Raw genomic sequence first — 18094 nt, 5'->3', positions numbered from 1 at the left:
GATCTGTGCTTATCGATGTACTGTGCATGGTTCACCAATTTCATTCTCCTTACTCCTTCTCACATCCTTAATCTGTGCTTTATTACCCTCTTTGAATCTTTTCATGAAAACAAGATAATAAAACCTTTTGAACAAAGAATATTGTCTGATCATGGCTGTAAAACATCAAGCACAATGGGACATTCATCAGCAGTTGTGAGTGCTAATAGGAAATGAATGCAAAAACATATTGATAGGGAAAACAAATTTAACACTGAAAAGATTTTTAATATCTCCTGTAGATTAGGACCATAAGGAGAAGATAAACACTGACTCCATGCAAGTTCTGCATCTGTATTTCAAAACACAAAAGGAAATCTGTATTTTGGCCTATGGGAAAAAGTAGATGACTGATACGAAAGCCATTCTTTTAGGATGTTCTTCGTGGAGATAAAGGGAGCTAACTAGTTTTTTAAAAGGAGATTCAGCTGTTTCAGGCAAGACCATTTGGCTTTCTTACACAGAGCACAAAGCAAGAGAAGGACTACTGAGGGGTCTGAGCCACAACATTGGATTTCAAATGTGCCTTCAAGATAGTGCAAAGCCTAAACTGTTTAAATGAAAAAAACCCTATTTAGATAAACCAAATCAGTGGGAGGGGGGGCAACTGATTTTGGACTTTTGCAGGCAACGATGCTGAAAATCTGGCCACTTGTTCAGCTGCTTTGTGTGATTGATTTCACTCACCCAAGCATTACGATCTGAGTATCTGTCTGACAGTTGCCTTAGAGTTACTAATGGAACTAACAGCCTGGGAAGCAAGCCCTCCTACATCTGGAACTTACAAACATTTATCCTAGTAGAGGTAGGATGCGATTAGTGTAACTCTAGTCTTGCTGGCTTGGGGCACTTAAAATGATCTGATCATCTGACAGCCTTTAGGCTTTGGGAAACAACAGCTTGTATTCTGACTTTGACAAATACAATCTTTTTCCAGTATCCCTTCAACAAACTGCTGGAGAAATAATTTCCCTAGCACATGGCTTCCACCTTGTCACCTCTGTCACCTCTCTTTTTTTTTTTTTTTTGTATCGCCACTGTTCCATCTTTTCCCTGGACAGCACAACTCAAGGCTCCTATCCTTAGGTAACTGATCACCTTCCATCTGCTGCCAGCATGCCAGTTCTTGCTCTCCTTCTGCCAGGTGCCTGTGGCATTTGACCATTGGTGATTAAAAATGTTTCATTCCCTCTCCGCCATCAGTCTTCATCCATGAAAAGACACTTTCAGAACTCTCTGTTTAGCCCACTGACCACTTACATTTCCTTTCTGGGCAACCCCCTCATTGAGATGCCTATGCAAATTTGACTTGAGTTTGACTGTGGCCTGTTTGACCGTGACTACTGCCATGTTTGCTACTTTGTCCTCCCTTTGTCCCTTATCTAACTTGTCCCTTACTTAAGTGATCTTTCAGTCTTTTTCTCCTGCCTCCTGGGCATCTCTGCAAATGTTAATGCTTCAAACTGCTTATGAATTGAAACAAATTGGAAAGCCTAGCACAAATTGAATGTTTCTAAGGTAGTTTTGTTGGGCTTTTTTTCCAAGATCTGTGCTTGAGGCTGTAACTGGAATGGCAATTTAAATTAAATGTACAGGTACATTTATTCTGTGCATGAATATGAGGAAAAAAAATTTCTCTTTTTTAGTATCGATTGCCTACATTGCCCAAGCCTGAGTATAAACTCCCTTGTGAAGAAATCTGAAATGACTCCCTGCAGTCACCCTGTGCCCTGCTTAGTGTTGCATATAGTTAAATCTTAATATCCCAGGTGTTGCCTTAAAATTAAGAATTTTAAATCAAGACAAGTGCCTAAATTATTTGTGGCAATAAAACATAAACAAAAATATACAGGCCTGTGGGTTGGAGATTGCACTAGGATAAGATTCCAGTAAGGGATTATGTGTAATAAATAATGGAGCTAAAGAAACCAGAACAGATAATGCTCTTATATAGATATTTCCTTTCTAATTCTTGGTTCCCCTGAGTGAATGGCTGATTTAGTGCCAACATGAATGGGAACTGAATTGGACCTGTAGTTGGTGTTACAAAAACAGTGCTGGCAACTGATGACCATGTCATGACTTTCAGACAATTGAAGTGACACCAGCAAAGTGTATATAAGCTGGGAAGCTTGTATGTTGGAATCAGGGAAATTATAAGAGAATGATGTGTTGCCTTTTCTACAGAAGACTTTAGTTTTCTCTTGTGGGTTAATATGGCAAAACATAATATCAGCAAGCTATGTAGTCTTTATCTACTTGTTCTGTATACCAGTGCTTATTTATATTTTTTTCTACATGCTGAATGTTCAAAAAGGGAATCTATTTGTGTAGCATATGTTGGTGAACTGCAGATACATAGAGCGTCTGTTTACTAAATATATTGGATAGCAGAGATCTAGCAAGAAAGCAAACTTGTTCACAAGCAACGTGACAAAAATTTGTTTGTGTGAAGATGCAGTCATGTGTTTGTATTGCTAATAAGCTTATAACCTCTGGATTATTAATAACTCTGATGGCAAAAGTGTCGTCTGTATGAAAACTGTCACTTATCTTTTGTGTGGTATCTACTTTCCCTTAGAAATTCAAGATAGATAGATAAATTAATTCAAGAAATGTTATCATTGCCTATAAAAGATGCGATGCGTCTGTAACTTCAGCTTTGACTGCAAGTAAAGGAGGTGAAGGTCTGTCAGGTTTTGCTTCTAACAAAGGTGGCATAAAGCTGTGAGAAACCCTTCTTTAGAATGTTAGTTATATCAACATTAGTGTAGTTGGGCTGATATTTGCCATGTCAGTGACATACATCAACCTTCTTTAAATCTATGTAGACATACACACATGGATGTGTGTACATAGCTCCAACATTGTATTTTGGCACATATGCCTGTCTCAATTAAAACATTTTTAATACTTACACCTTGTAAATATTCTCTCACGTATACACATACATGTACGTGTGCTTATATACGTATAGTAAATCACCCAAAATAGCAGAGCTATGCCTGAGTAGCTTTTGAGGAGAAATCTTATGTTTTAAGTATGCTAAAATAGTCTGGGGAACTTTTCTTTTGAGAAAGTTTATACTGTTCATGTTTGGAAGGAGGAATTTGAGGTTTAGTAACATCATTTGAGATATACATGTGGGTTTTTTTTTGCAATATGTTTTCAGTTCCAGCTTAATTCATACAAATGTTAAGACTTAGGGAAGAAGCCCTCCTTCTTCCATGGTCCATCTCCACTGGACATGTTCTGTCCTGAAACTGATCATGGCTTGGCCTGTAGTTTGCAGACAGAACATGGTACATACTGTGCTGCGTGCACCTGAGCTGAAAGCAGGAAGGACTAGAAGGGTTATCTGATCTATGTCAAATACAAGGGCTGGAACTGCAGAGAAACAAGATATCTGAGAAAGAACCTCATGTCAGAGAGGACCAGGTAGATCACAAGCAGAAGAGAAGCCTCAAGAATAAAGGCTAGAGCTAGGTCTGGTCACAGAGGTCTGTCTCTGTGAAGTGTTCTGTCCGTGCTCTCATTTTGATATGAGATGAAGGATTCTGTGCACAAAGACATCAAGAATGTCAATCTGAATTTCAAACAAACCTGTTTCAGCTCCATTTGTTTCTCTTGCCAATGGCTGCATAGCATCACAGTGGATCCAGTGACCCAGCCCATGTTAAACATCCAGATATATCTACCAAAACAGTTTACAAGCAGAAATCTTTTCAATAGGAATGATCTGAAACTGGCAACTGGTGAATAATAGTGGACATGAATTTTGAATAAATAAAGAGAATGCTTCACAGAAAAACTAACTCTGAAATGATAACTTGCAATTTGATTGTAAGGCTTTAACACATGGGGTTCATTTTCAGTTGAGTAAGCATCACTGGAGACACCATGTGCTTGAGATGCATGCTGTGGGGTGTTACATTACAGCACTTACGAACAGGCTAAGTGTTAAGATAATTATATGCTAAATCTCAGCTTACCTGTAAGCAAATGAGAGATCATATTTAACTTTTTTTGAAACTGAACTTGGATTTGCATTCTCAGAAACTGCTCATGCACACAGGTAGTTACAGCATGGCCAGTGATGGACAGCCGTGGCCCAGAGAGGGACCTGGGTGGGAACAGAAATGGAAACGTTGTGATGGAAGAGTTGATGAAAATGGCCTGAACTCCCAGTTGCCTCTAAAGCAATGCACATAGTAAACTGTTCCGTGGGAAATACAAAGACTGAAGTATATTTGCACAAAAATCACACTGTTTCACACAGTCAATGGATTTATCAAATTAAGACCATTTTCAGATTATCTGCATTCAACAGAAAGACACTGCAGTGGAATAATCAATGTTACCTGTAAATAGACTGCCCTAAGATAGATTCCTTTCACACTGCAACTCTTCAGGCTTTCAAAGGTAGCTTTCTTCTGAGTAACATCACCTGCCAGTTCTGTGATAACACAGAGAGCCTGTGTGAATCACTCCTTGAATAAACAGGGGAAAGCTTTCCATTTAGTAGGTAGTGTTGAAGGGGAGCACCTTTCCAGTGTTTCCACATGAAGAGTTTTACATTTCAATTTTTTAACCTGAAGACAGCAAATTCTCATCAGTTTTACTCTGCAACATTGTTCAGTTACCAGTAATCGTTCTTTTCATAGTGATAAAGTATATGTACTTGATCACTAGCAAACAATCCAATCAGTTAGCTTGCAGTGCAAGATGGATTGAACAAGTTTTTATTACTGCTCAATGGATTTTTGCTCTAGATGTTCACGCAAAGTAAACAGTGTCATTAAATAAAGATTTGTTTTACATGTGATCACTGGGCAATTCGCTTGCTACTATCCTTTCTTCTGACAGAAAGGGCTTCAGGGGAGAACTTACTGTGATATCAATAGTACTGAGGAGACAACATAAAAAAAAACCCCACCCAGCTGTTGTAGACAACGTGGTTTAAATAGAAATTACCTTGGAGATGTAATGCTAATTCACTACCATACTTAATTCTGTTTTCTATTTAAGTCACATCTGTTTTCAGAATGAAACATTTGTGTCAATAATCATACTCCTTTTTCCTTCTGTGCCTTTTACCCTCTGATTTTAACAGCTGCCTAGTTTTAATACTACAGCTGAAATCTTAAGCTTCATTTCTGCTGTGGCAACTGATCCTTCTTGCTTTTACCTCTCTATTTCTAGCTGCATGATTTTATTAACCAACAAGATGTTACTTTGTTTAACAGCACAACATAATGCCTGCCTTTGCTAAACACAAGGCAAAAAAAAGGATCCTTGCAAACGCTAGGAGTTGCAAACATCTGAGCTCCTCTTTGTAAAGTTTTCAGAAATAGAGCCATAAGTATATAAGGATATTTATCATAGTAGGTTCTCTGTTATTGCTAACACAATTAAATACAGTAAGCCTATCCAGATTTATGTCAGCATAATAAAAAGCAACATTTCATGCTCATAGTAACTTACATGCTAGAGAAACAAAAGGCGGGGGGAGTGAGTGAGCAGCTGCGTGGTTCTGAGTTACTGTCTGGGCTTAAACCACAACAATCTAAAAGATAATACTTATATAAGGACCACACTATTCACTTTAATTCTAATTTGAGATCCAAGTTTACAGGCCTAGGTGGTAGAGAATGACTGAGGGAATGGCTTTCAATGAGACAGTTTAACTACTAAGGTATATAAATTGATGGGTCAGTTAACAACAAGGGCAAAGAATATGATTCATTTTGTTTTACTGTCTGAAAGTGTACCTATTTTCCTCTCTCCCAAATTTGGAGGAAATAGAAATACCATATCTCGTTCTTGCATTAGTAATGAATGTGCTGCATGGGATGAATGAGGTGAAGAACCTTATTTAGTTTAATTCCTGGGCTTTTCTTGAGGGCAGAATTATAAGGGCATGATTTGCATTCTCAGTCTGCACCTACTTGCAGAAAGAAATAAAATATATTGCTGAATGCTTGGTTGATTAAAACTAGTAGTGGAATGAAGCAAAAGAAAGTTTACTGAACAGTATAGAAATATTAAGGCTTATGAAGAAATCTGACAAGAGGAAGACTCTGCACTACTTGTGCAGAATGCAAACAAAACCAGGGATGCATCATCTGTCTGCATGGGATGATGGATGAAAGATGCTCCTTGCAGCTCATATGATTGTTCTCATCTATACCGTGTTCTGTTTCTCGTTCTGGAGTGCAATAAAACCAATGTTTTTGTGTAGGTCTTGCAGGATTTTATACAGCACAGGAACTGATGTACTCAAGCTGAAGGTCCATCTGCTCTAATGCCTTGTCTCCTGCTGGTCTTGGCTTTTCATGCCGAAATTCTGTTACCAAAATAGAGAAGTTTGCTGGCTCATCCTTTCTGCAGAAAAAGTGACTTCTATGCATCAGATTAAGACTTTAATAGCAGTGGCTATGGAGTGTGTGGTGGAGGATGCTAGTTGAGGCGTAGGGGTTGGGCAAATCTGGCAGGAGTGAGGCGGAGTTTCTCATAATATTCCTGATTTGGGATGAAATTCCTTTTGTGAGTGCAATCGGGTTAAGACTAAAATCACAGGTGCAAAACTGTCACCTCCCATCCTTAAAAATGAGCTGGGATCATGAGCTGAAATATGGTAGAATTCAGATTACCTATTAGGAAATTCTTTACTGTGGGTGTGATGAGACACTGGCACAGGTTGCCCAGAGAAGCTGTGGCCACCCTATTCCTGGCAGTGTTGAAGGGCAGGTTGCATGAGGCTTTGAGCAACCTGGTCTAGGGGAAGGTGTCCCTGCCCATGGCAGGGGGGGTTGAACTAGATGATCTTTAAGGTAGCTTCCAACCCAAACCATTCTAGGAGTCTATGAATTTTGTGAGAACAGTCACACTGAACTCCAGTCACTTAGAGCTGAAGATTTCGAAGTAGAAGAAAAACAGTTAGATGCTTGGGGAGATTTTCTAAGGATTTGGTAAAGTGAAAGGTGAAGTGAAACACAGGTGTGCTGCTGCCACCACCACCTCCCTTAACACTTCTAAGATGCAGTGCTCCAGCCCTTTGAGGGAGTTGTGGGTGCGCACAGTCGCAGGACTAAGTCGCCCGGTCTCCCTTTTACTCGTTTCTCTCCTGGTATGAGTGGATGGAACAAGTGTCCCCCATTTACCACACGTCCCCCCCCGCGCTCCCGAGCAGGACGTGACTCGTGGGCTGCGCAAACCCCGGCAGCGGGTGGGCCGGGAGAAGGTGGGGAGCGTGGCGGGATCCTCCCTATCTCTCTCCGCCCCTCCCTCCCGTGGCGCATCCTCTCTCCACCCCTCTTCCATTCCTCTGCTTCACACTCGCCGCCTGTGGGGCTGCCGCGGGGGGTAGCATCAGCAGGCCCGGTCCTTTCACCCCGTTGGGGATGTGCTGAGAAGGGGCATTTCCCCTCGGGCCCTCCGCGCCTTGCCCTCCGCCTCCCGCCGTCCCACGCCCGCTCCGAACGGCTCGGTCACCGGTGGCGGACTAGCCCGGCGGTAAGTGCGCGGCCGGGCGGGGCAGGTGCTGTCTCCGGTAGAGCCGGGGGGAGTGGGGACCGCTCCGCTGCGGTAGCGGGGAGAAGAGGCGGTGGCCCCTCGGGGAGCTCCGGGCTCGGAGGGGAGCGGTGCGGCGTGGGGGGAACGGCTCCGCTCCGTGTGGGTGCTGCTCAGGGCTGGGTTTTCTGTGCCTGTGTAGCCCAAGGGGATGCATGTGTGTGTATGTATATACATATAATTAAATGTATATATAAAATACAAGTATTTCCTGTTGAACGTTCTCTTGTGGGCACGAGGGAGGGAGGGCGGGGAAGCCGGGCGCTGTGGCCGACGTGCGAGCTGGAGCCCGAGGGTGCCCAGACGGCCGCCTCACCCGCCCTCCCCGGTAGGTGCCCTTCTCTATGCGTGTGCATATGTGTGGTCACGCCGCCCTGCACGCTCCCTCCCTCCTTATGCGGGTGCCTGTGTGTTAGCTGGTGAACATCCACGTCTCCCGCCCGCGGTCCCCGGGTGTCCCCGCCCAGGGCTGGGGACGGGGCTGCGGACCCTCTCTGTGAAGGAGCCGGAGGGTCCCGCGGGATGGAGGGCCTGCCCCCCTCTTCCCCATGTGGATGAGGCACCTCCCCAGCCGCAGGGTGACAGGTACCGTGGGCAGTTTGGCTGGAGCACAAACATTGCCTTTCTTCACACGCTCGTTATGAGTTAGTAGAAAGCTGCGGCAGCCCAGATGCCTTCCTAGATATCCATTCCCCCTACTCAGCCTCCAGCAGAGAACATAAAATAACAGGCAGCGCTCCTTTCTGTGTAGGTGGAGGGAGAGAAAGGACTATCGATAATGGACTTGTTGAAGGGGCACCGACTTCTTTGTTTTAATTACTAATTTAGTACTTTCAGCGTAGTGCTGGGTTGTATAGCTGTCACAGAGCTCACCTGGCGTTCAGTGCAGTGCTTCTAAAATCCTGCATTCTTGCTCTTGCTTTTTAATACAACCTCTTCTCAGACCAGATCCCATTTGGGAAAACTTGATTTCCAGAAGAGTAGCGTGGACTGTGCACAAAATGCTGGACTACCGGAAAAGCAGCATTCTCTGTTTGCTTCAGTCCTGTGTAGTAATGGCAGTTTCTTAAAAGAAGTGAACATCTGTCATTTAGGAGGGTGTGGGTGTCTTGTACTTTTATTTGTTTGGGGATTTTTGTGGGTTTTGTGTTTGTGGGTTGGTTGGGGTTTTTTTTTCTTCATTTAAGTTACTAGTGTTTCTTTAAGCTGGCATTTTCTTCTGGATGAGAGGTGGAGTGTATCATCAAATCACAGGGCTAAATCTTGCAATCACCACATAAACAGAACTGTTCTTTGGAGGAAATGATGCCCTTGTAGGCAATGAAGGGACTTGTATCAATGACTCCATTTCCAACCAGAACTGTGCTATTGGCAACCTCTCTGTAGGATTCTGTGGAAACAGGATCTTCAGGCTTTGCTTGGATTGAGGGAATTGCTCTGGCAATGGTGTTTTAACTTGCTGTGTACAGCAGCACGTGAGAAAATGTGAAGGTGATCACATAATCATACTCCTTTCTACTTATTTAACTGTTCTTTCTCTCTGAATGAAGTACTGAGTGGAGCCTCACATACAGAGAGGTGCTTGTGTATTGGTAATAGAGATGAGGATGAAAGCTACATAATATAGGGGTAGAAATAATACAGTGTTAAAGTAATTGTGATCCCATTTGTTTTGAATAGAATTTTCTTCCCTTTCAGGGATAAAAAGCTGGGAAAAAAAAAATATCACTGAAAGTGTCCTGTCTTTTTTTCTTTTTTTTTTCCTAGAGCTGTGTGAAGAAATTCTTCAGCCATGGATGTGTTCATGAAAGGACTATCCAAGGCAAAGGAGGGAGTCGTAGCAGCAGCAGAAAAGACCAAGCAGGGTGTGGCGGAGGCGGCAGGGAAGACGAAAGAGGGTGTCCTCTATGTGGGTAGGTGGGCAGCAGGGATCATACTGCTACTTGGTGTGCCTTGACATTCACAGCTGGATCCCCATCAGATTGATTCTTCTGCAACTCCCTCATACGTAATGGCTCATAGGAGACCATTGCAAAACAAACAAGAGGAGAGTTGTGACTTCCTGAGCTCCAGTTCTTTGAAGCCACATGTTGATTCTTCCATCACTGCATTGTGCTGGCTGTGCATCAGTTCTCTGTGGAGTGGAGCCACATCTGTAAAGCCATACAGAACAAGGTCATGTCTTAGTAGGTACCTTGCAGTACAGGTTGCTAGCTGGCACACTTTCAAGAGGTTTGCTAAGTTAAGGCTGAAGGGGTTGATGGTGCAGTAAAAATAAATGGGAAAAAAACCCAAACCATGTAAAAGCTGAAGTGGAAGGTAGCTTCATAGCATCCCATAGAAGATGTGGGGTTTAAGTCATATTTTGAGAGAAGAAACTTGAGAGGTTAGTTCAGGAAGTGAGCGTAAACCATCTTGACTGCTTGGCATGTTGACAGTAACATTTTGTATGGCAAAGTTGTCATCTCCTCATCTTTGGAAATTAAATCCATGTTCTGTATTTATTGTTGCATATTCCTAGCAGATATTTTCCATGACTTCGCAAGGAAAGAGCCACTACAGTTAATGAGGTAGGGCAATCAGACCCCAAGGTAGCAAAGCAGTTGTTAAGTGACTTATCTAGGACAGACAAGAGTCTTGCACAGAACTGGAGATAGAATTACTTTCAAATCCCAAATTGGTACTTTGATTGCACGATTATCATCTTTGCTTGGCAAGTATTGGGCTTTAGAGGACTATCCTGAAAATGCTGGCACGAAAAATTCACAGGAAAAATAATCTGCCAAGATTATATGAATAAGTAGTCATTAAAGAATAATTATAGATCAATTTATCCTATTAATCAAATAAAGTTTGTCTGTAAATGAATGGAGGGGAAAAGATACTCTTTTCTGTACGTTCTTTCTTTTTTAATGATTTTGTGGCAGGTCAGTTCTGTAATGGAAGCTGTGGTGTATCTGGGGAGATGTGCGCAAATACCATGAGCTGAAGACCAGAGGCATTTCTTTTAAATGGGAGTACTAAGTCTCTGCAATTCCAGTGTCTTTTCAGGATTCCCTCTGCCCGTGCAGGCTAGTGTCAGTCTGTACCAAATTATTTCTGCTCCAGATAGGTTGGACTACTCATTTGGAACACACTTTTCTCCGGCTGAGCCGTAGCAAAGCTCGGTGCTCTTGCCAACAGAGATGGCAGTCATTTTGAAAACTAATTGTAAGATGAGGCTATTTTAAAACGAGCATCTGCTCATTTTCAGTGTATCAAAATAGATGTTCTTTCACTGTACATTGTGCTTGATGTTGGTGTTATTTTTTTTTCAGAGGTAGGGCTTTCTTTTTTTAAAAATTTTGGTTTATTGTAGTTCCTGGCCATGCTTCTGGGGTCACTGATTTCTTTGTATTAGAAACGCACACTGTGTGCTGAATTAATTTTGTGGGAGACCCATTCTCCAGATTGTAATAATATTTCAACCTGGTTCTGCTCCCAGAGGCAACAGATTGCCTTGTTGTCTTCAGAGATGATTTTGCTGAGGTTGATCTTTGGAGGGCAGGCTTGCTATTTATTTCAGGAATAAATAGGAAGGACAGCAGAATCCTGAGCCATGGTAGGAAGCAGTGCAGATAACTAGTAATGGTGAAGGATCCTTCCCACAGCAGATGCCTGCTTTTCAGGAGGAAAGAGCTGTATGCACAGTTTCAGTCACGCAAGTAGGAAGCCTTTGTGTCTCCAGGAGCTCATGTGTCTGGGTGTGTGCCTGCCTGTAGGGAGCCCCGGTTTTCTCAGCTGAAGTTTCAACAGGGTCAAGTAGGGTATGGGAGAAAATGAGGAGCTGACTATCTTTCTAATTCCCAGATACACAGCAGGGGTGGCTCTTCTGCTGAGCAGTGTTAGCAAAGGCTGTTGGGATGGTCTCTTGGTTCTGCAGGCTGGTAATTGTTGCAGTGCAAAAGGTGGTGAAACCTCTTTATGAGCAGAGGAGAGGAGCAGCACACTGCATTAATGCTGCTGAAGGTTTCTCCCTTCCTATCTATAGTTGGGTTTTCAAATGCAAGTTTCACAGCCAGATCATGCTGTGAAAGCTGCCTGACATCTTGCAAAATAGGACCTAACAACACTGGGCTGAGAGCAACCTGTCCATCATTTTTGGTTTCAGCAGTCAGCTCCATAACATTCAGCCTTCCACTGCTACTGGAGAATTAATAATATTCAAAGTCTTTGGTCCAGATTCCTTTTGTGATAAAGGTCTCCCACTGAAATCAGTGGAATTTAAGGAAATATGTAAAACATCTGGATCTTTCTGTCCAAGCTGCTCTTACCTATTATGTGAAAGATTATAACATAATTCTACCTGGTAAGAGTTCTATTAACAAAAGGTGCTGCTTGGGAGGGATGGAAAGTGATTGTTCTAACTAGTCTATTTTTTCTCCCTCAGTCCACCGCCTTTGTCCTGCTTTTTAATAACCCAAGATACTGTTCAATATATAGTGTGTTTATATGTTTTCAAGTTTGTTTGTGTTTTTTTTTTTTCTTTTTCCCTGAATTCTTCTGATGATGTATTTCAGCATCGGCCAGCTGAAATCAGTAGCTCTGTCTTGATCCATACAAGAGCAGCATCAAGTCCTTTCTTTCAAGCAATGTCCTGATCATTGATTAGAAGGGAGGACCGAGGCTCAGCACTCCTATGCTGCATCATATAGCATTAATTTTAAAATGGTGTCTTCAAGAGCTGTGAGGAAATGAGTGGTCATACTTACCCGTTTTGAAACCAGGACCTGAGAGTGAGAAGCTCTTCCTTGCTCTTAGTGATGTACTTCTCAAGAGCTCCTCTGAGGTCTGTGCGTACCACTAAGGAGTTGAACTTTTTGGTCAATTGACTCTTGAGTGCATGTTCAGTGCTCAGGAATGGAAGTTTCCAGTCATTTTTTACGTGTTACACCCTAGCAGAACAAAAGAATAGTTTATCAGGAGCAGGGTTACTAGCAGATGAGTTGTTTACTACTCCTTGTGCTTAGCTGGCACGTGGCCTTAGAGTAGAACAGGGAAGTTATGACCTATTTGGCAAGACCATCCAAATTCCTCTGCTGCTGTCTTTTCATAAGGTTTCTTATTTTCCTTTGGTAGTAGAAAAGCCAGTGAAGTAGTCAAGGGACTCAGGTCAATTTGGTGGAATAATGGGCTTCAGCACATGGGAGAAGTGTTTTCCTTAGACAGTGGTTTCTCCTTCCCCTAATTTCTGCTTATGTTTCCTTGTCTTAACCCAGCTCTGACTAATCAAATGGAATCTCAGAGATGGCTTGAGTGGAGTAGTCTGTTGTTCATCTCTCAAAACCCCCAGAAATGAGTGTATTGCCAAATTGTTGAGATTTTTGGCGTAGTAAGAATGATGATGATTAAAAATGAAATTAAGAGAGTCTATTTTATTTTTTCTCAGAAAGGCAAAAATTCTGGTTTTGGCTTCTCCCTCCCCTCACACAGATGTGTATTACAGGTTGGAAAAGTAGCATTATCATGTACTACTATTGCTCATGCATCAACCGATTAGTGTATCAGTGTCAGGTTCCTTATTCTTTATATTATTCCTATTCTGATTCTTCTGTTCCCCTTGTTATGTAGGGTACAGTAAGCAAGATATAATCTGATGTTTTGGGAATGCCAGAATGCCAGACAGCTAGTTTCTCTCAACAACAGTGTGGATGACCAGCTTTTCTTCATTGCCAGCCAGAAGTCATCCTACTAAATTCAACTGTTTTTATTTATAGGCCTGTTCTGGCAGATCCTAAGGTACTTACAGGTCTTGTTGTAGCTGTGACTGCAGAAACTGCTACTTCCATGCAAGTGTGCAGTAGCAGGGCAAATAGTATTGAGCTGTAACATATGCTGTAAGGTCTGGACCACCACTTTGCTGGTTGTTTGCCAATTAATGGATTTAGCTATACATATCTCTGTTCTGTATGGGTCTGCAAGCCAAGCTTTCATTGAAGAAAAACCTATCTTCCACTAACAGAAAGAGATGAGCATTTCTGTATTATCTGTGGTTATAGCATAGAACCAAAGTCCTAAACTAAGTTCTTTGACATTAACACCTTGGATTTAATAAAATGGATTATTCTTTCAATGATAAGTATTTTCAGTGAGAGAAAACAAGATTTTAAAAAAGAGAAAATCAGAATAAAGGGAGGAGAAGACTTCTCAGCTGATTTATCTCTTCATTAAAAGGTTAGTTAAAGTTAAAATCTCATTTTACTTGATGCAGCATTTTTTCCCCTCTTATTTATCATGGATTGGTATTCTGCTCTTGCTCATGGATAACAGAGCCTTTTCAGTGCTGTAATCAATCAGATGGTGCCATAAATACTTGGCTTAAGTTCCATAAATTGTCACGAGTAGCAAGTAGGACATATTGATGAATGATTTTATATTCTATTTCAGAGCTTAATTGTATTATTGTAAAGAATTGTGGGCAGGGTTGCTTTCTTCCGATATATTTCTGCTCATACATTTTCTTCTAATATATTTCTGCCTCTATGAGTTTGTATATGAATTTACATGTAATCTAAAATTATGTAGATGTTTGAAGTGTAACATCAGAAGTATATATTACAGTGTCTCAAATGCTCAATAACGTTCAGACAACAAATTGAATTAGAAATAAGGTAATCTCTGTGTTGGCAATAAAAAAAAGGAGTCATCCTATCTCTGGCATACTAGGGCATAAACTCTGTCTCTGTAATGCTTAATTGCACATTGTTAGGCATCACAGTCCACAGATGGTTATTAATACTTGAAATGTAGCCAAATTATAAAACTCGATGAGGACAAGTAGAACTCTGGTTAAGGAAAAAGACATGGAGTTATGTTTTCATCAGCAGTAGGTGCTAATCTGTTTCTCCTCTCATTGAAGTCATGAGAGATTGTTCCCTTTCATGCAGTGTGGTAGAAAGTCATGGTATTTTTACAGGGGTGTTCCAGAAATCAGTTTGGTCTTCAGGCTGTCGGGGTTACATTGCTTACACAGGTCTCAGTCTGGTACCAGCTCTAGATTGCTGTGTGCAGTACCTTTACATAAGTTGTCACACGTGCCTCTGACAAGAAGGATGCTGGATGCAGCAGATCTTGTGTTTGACCCTGGTGGCATTTTCATGTTTGAATCCTTACCTACTATTGAATGTTTCTGTTTCAGATTAAATTTGGTCTGAATCTGGCTAGCACTACCAGTTCCCCATGATTTTAACCTCTAGGCTTTTCTGTAGTTTGGTAACTGTTGTTAATCCTTACAAATGGAGACCTGGAGAACAGTTGTAAGATGAAATTGAAAAGATCTTCTGGAAAGTTGGCTCTGATCTTATGCAAAGGCATGTGTGAGCCTCCTTCGGACATTAACTTTAGCATGGTTTCTATCCAGAATCATCCATGTGAGTTTGCAAAGTGGGAGGTTTAATTAACACAGCTATCAAGAAAATGTCAAGGAAGCCAGTACATATAGGAAATAAACTACAGAAGCGTTTCCAGTATTATTCACCTTTCCATGGTCAATAAACATTCATACAGTTGCTCTTTATTGATGGTTTTGCCCTTTCCCTTAAATTGAATTTCTCTATCATTTTTAACAGTCTTAGAAAGTACTGTATGTAACTGTATCTAATCTATATATTCATCCCTCTTCATCATCCATCTAGTCTGTACTAGTACTTGATAACATGTCTTTTCAACCTAATATTGTTCTTTGTTTAGGTTCCAGGACCAAGGAAGGAGTTGTTCATGGTGTCACAACAGGTAAGACAATTACCTCTTGATTTCAACTGCTTCACTATGTTTGATTAACCAACCATTTAGCTGTTAAAAAGTCTGTGGTGTTTTTTGTTTTTTGTTTCGGGTTTTTTTTGAGACTACTGCAATATATGAAAGATAGAAAAACACAGGAAATGGAATTTCTGTGTGAGAAGCGTTTTTTGAGGGATAGTCTGAATCAGTCAAGTTGTACTGGTACGAGCCAGGAGATTGATGAAACCAGATGCCTCAACAGAAGGAAATAACTTGGGGTCTTTCTGTTGTTTGTTTATTGCCAAAGGTGAAATATGCTGTGCTGGAAAGTTATTAATTAGTTGGCATTTAAAAAAATGAAGTTTTTCTTAATTATTTTTTTTCCTATGTGGAAGTTTGGCCTATAGACACTGAAAGGCTGGCTTGGGTGCCTGTTTGTTTCCTTATGATCTGAGGCAGAAAAGTGGGATCTGGAGCAGAGGCATGCCACTAGAGGACGACTGTGGAAGGCAAAGTGGGGCGGGATTTGGGCATATGAGGACTTTAATCTCCTGATTTAGGAGCTCATAGGTGGGCAGCGCCAGTGCTGGTGGAAGAGACTGCAGGAATCACTGCAGGCAGCTGAAAGAGAACAACTCAAAGAGGGAAAAAATAATGGAGAAGGAGCCTCCTTTTACAGTAGGGACTGTGCTTGAGTCGTCTAGACTGTCCCCAGTGAAGTTGGGATGCAAGATGGGAGTCTGACCTCCACAGCCGTTAATGCACAGCTGCACAATCACTGCTGAGAGCTGCAGCCCCTGTGGCAACACCCAAGCTACTGCTGCGTTGGCTGCTGTGTAGCTATGGTGTTAGAGTACCTACGGTGTAGAGCCTCGGGTGACCGAGGGCATCGCACATGGGCAGGGAGGTACTGCGCGCAGGCAGGGGACGTTCCCCGCGCGGCTGAGCCCAGGCCCGCTGATTGGGCGAGCCAGTGAGGGGCGGAGCCTGCAGTGGGCTGCGCGCGTAATTTCCACCGGCTGACGTTGTCGCGCCCTCTGGCGGCCGCAGCTCCTGGTCTGTCCCTGCCCTCGCGGGTGTGCGCAGGCCAGCTCTATCGCAAATAGAGGTGCGTCCAGGATCTGTTTTCTGCCGGGAGGAAGGCAGTGTTCTGGGGACAGGGAGGGGTGGAGGCAGGTTATTGCACTGCGCTGTATGAGGAACCCTCTCAGCTATCATTACAGAGTAGGTAGGTGGACAAAACACATGGGAAGATGGCAGCCTGTGTAACCACCTTCACCAAGGGCACATCAGCCAAATCCTTGTGCAAGACCAGTACCAAGATGAGACAGCGATGAGTTACTGTAGTCATTGGTTATTCTTCTGAGCAGAATTAAGGCACGTGTTTGAAGATGAGACCCTCTTCAGGGGAGTTTCTGCCCCTCTAGAGCCCCAACTGGTGATGTCACCAAGTGACTGATGAGCATAGTACAGCCTTCAGACCCACCCTTAATCTTTCATGTGAGTGCTAATGATGTTGCAACCGGAATGCAAGGTTGATCGAAAGAAATTTCAGGCTCCAGGGCTGGTGCCTCTGCCAGAGCTTTGAGTTTTATAATTACACTAGTCTTTGAAACATAAGGTGTGCTAGGGCCTGATGGGGTCCACCTGTCCCACTGAGGGAAATGTGTCTTTGCTCATAAGCTGGCAGCACTGATTGAGAGGGCTTTAAACTAGTACATCTGTGCCTGCAGAGAATTCAATGTGCACTTAATACCCAGTGTGAACTTAATACCCAAGTATCACCTGTGCTTTTAGTGGTTGTTCATCGCAGTCTGAGGTCTGTTTCCAGCAACAAACAGTGCAGTTTCATATAAGATGTGCTTGCTGCACCCATAGTCATGTTGCTACTGCAGTGTGACTGTGCCATATCATCCTCTCCATTCGTAGAATATTCTTGTGACTCATCAGTGTGTCCCACTGGAGCTGGTTAGATGGGAAAATATAAGGGAAATGGCTGATAGGAGAGAAACATTTCAGTTCTAGATAAACTGATCTCAATTGTCACAGTTATGAGGGTTTTGAAATGTTTTTCAGAATTGCCTTATCTCTCAGCACTTTCTGACTTTCAAGTTGATGCTTCAGAATTGCCTAATCTCACCAGCACTTTCTGACTTGCAAGTTGATGCTGGGCATGTATGTTCACATTAGCATTTCTACACTGAGAAAGATTTAATTTGCATCTCAAATTGATTTGCAGGGATCGTTTTAGGTAAGAACTGAAATCGGTAACCAATAATTTGTGGTGACAAAATGAATATAAGTCTTTGATCTCCAGTGTGCAGGAAAGCCTCAACTGACCATAGTGCATTGAACAGAACTTGTAATTTTCTGCTGTAGAATATGGGACTTCTGGGATGTCAAGAAAATGTATGGTCAAGAACCTTCAGGTGTTTTTCCTCCAAGAAATTAGAAGACAAGTAAGGGAGGAGAAAAGGATATCTTCTTTTTGTTTCTCCTGTGTACAGCCAGTGTATCATTCACCTGTACTAACGTAAGTCTGTGCGAAGGATAAACAGCTGTACATAAACAAATGGCAATACTTAATATCACAACCCCAATAAATGGTTGAGAGGTCACTTAAGAGTTTTTAGTAACACAACTGAACAGAGCATCTCTGATAGTCCTTCAGAGTTTAACCTCAGGCTGAACATGCATGCTATTGTTACAGGGTTTGAGACCTCAG

At 42.2% G+C, this 18094-nt stretch overlaps 1 protein-coding gene across 1 annotated transcript in view; it reads left to right on the top strand.

The window, feature by feature from the left end:
• Positions 1 to 7286: 7286 nt before the first annotated feature.
• Positions 7287 to 18094, top strand: part of SNCA (synuclein alpha) — a 70927-nt gene continuing 60119 nt past the window's right edge. The window contains exons 1-3 of the mRNA XM_061374852.1: positions 7287 to 7554; positions 9379 to 9524; positions 15340 to 15381. Coding sequence (XP_061230836.1) covers positions 9404 to 9524; positions 15340 to 15381 — 163 coding nt within the window. The 5' untranslated portion in view covers positions 7287 to 7554; positions 9379 to 9403. The remainder of the gene's footprint in view (positions 7555 to 9378; positions 9525 to 15339; positions 15382 to 18094) is intronic.

This window comes from Neopsephotus bourkii, unplaced genomic scaffold (assembly GCF_033783945.1).
Source record: "Neopsephotus bourkii isolate Nb327-2 ecotype Australia unplaced genomic scaffold, CSIRO-AGI_Nbou_v1 NB_168, whole genome shotgun sequence".
Lineage (NCBI taxonomy): Eukaryota > Metazoa > Chordata > Aves > Psittaciformes > Psittacidae > Neopsephotus > Neopsephotus bourkii.
The sequence above is the reverse complement of the archived record's forward strand: the minus strand, read 5'-3'. Positions and strand labels throughout refer to the sequence as shown.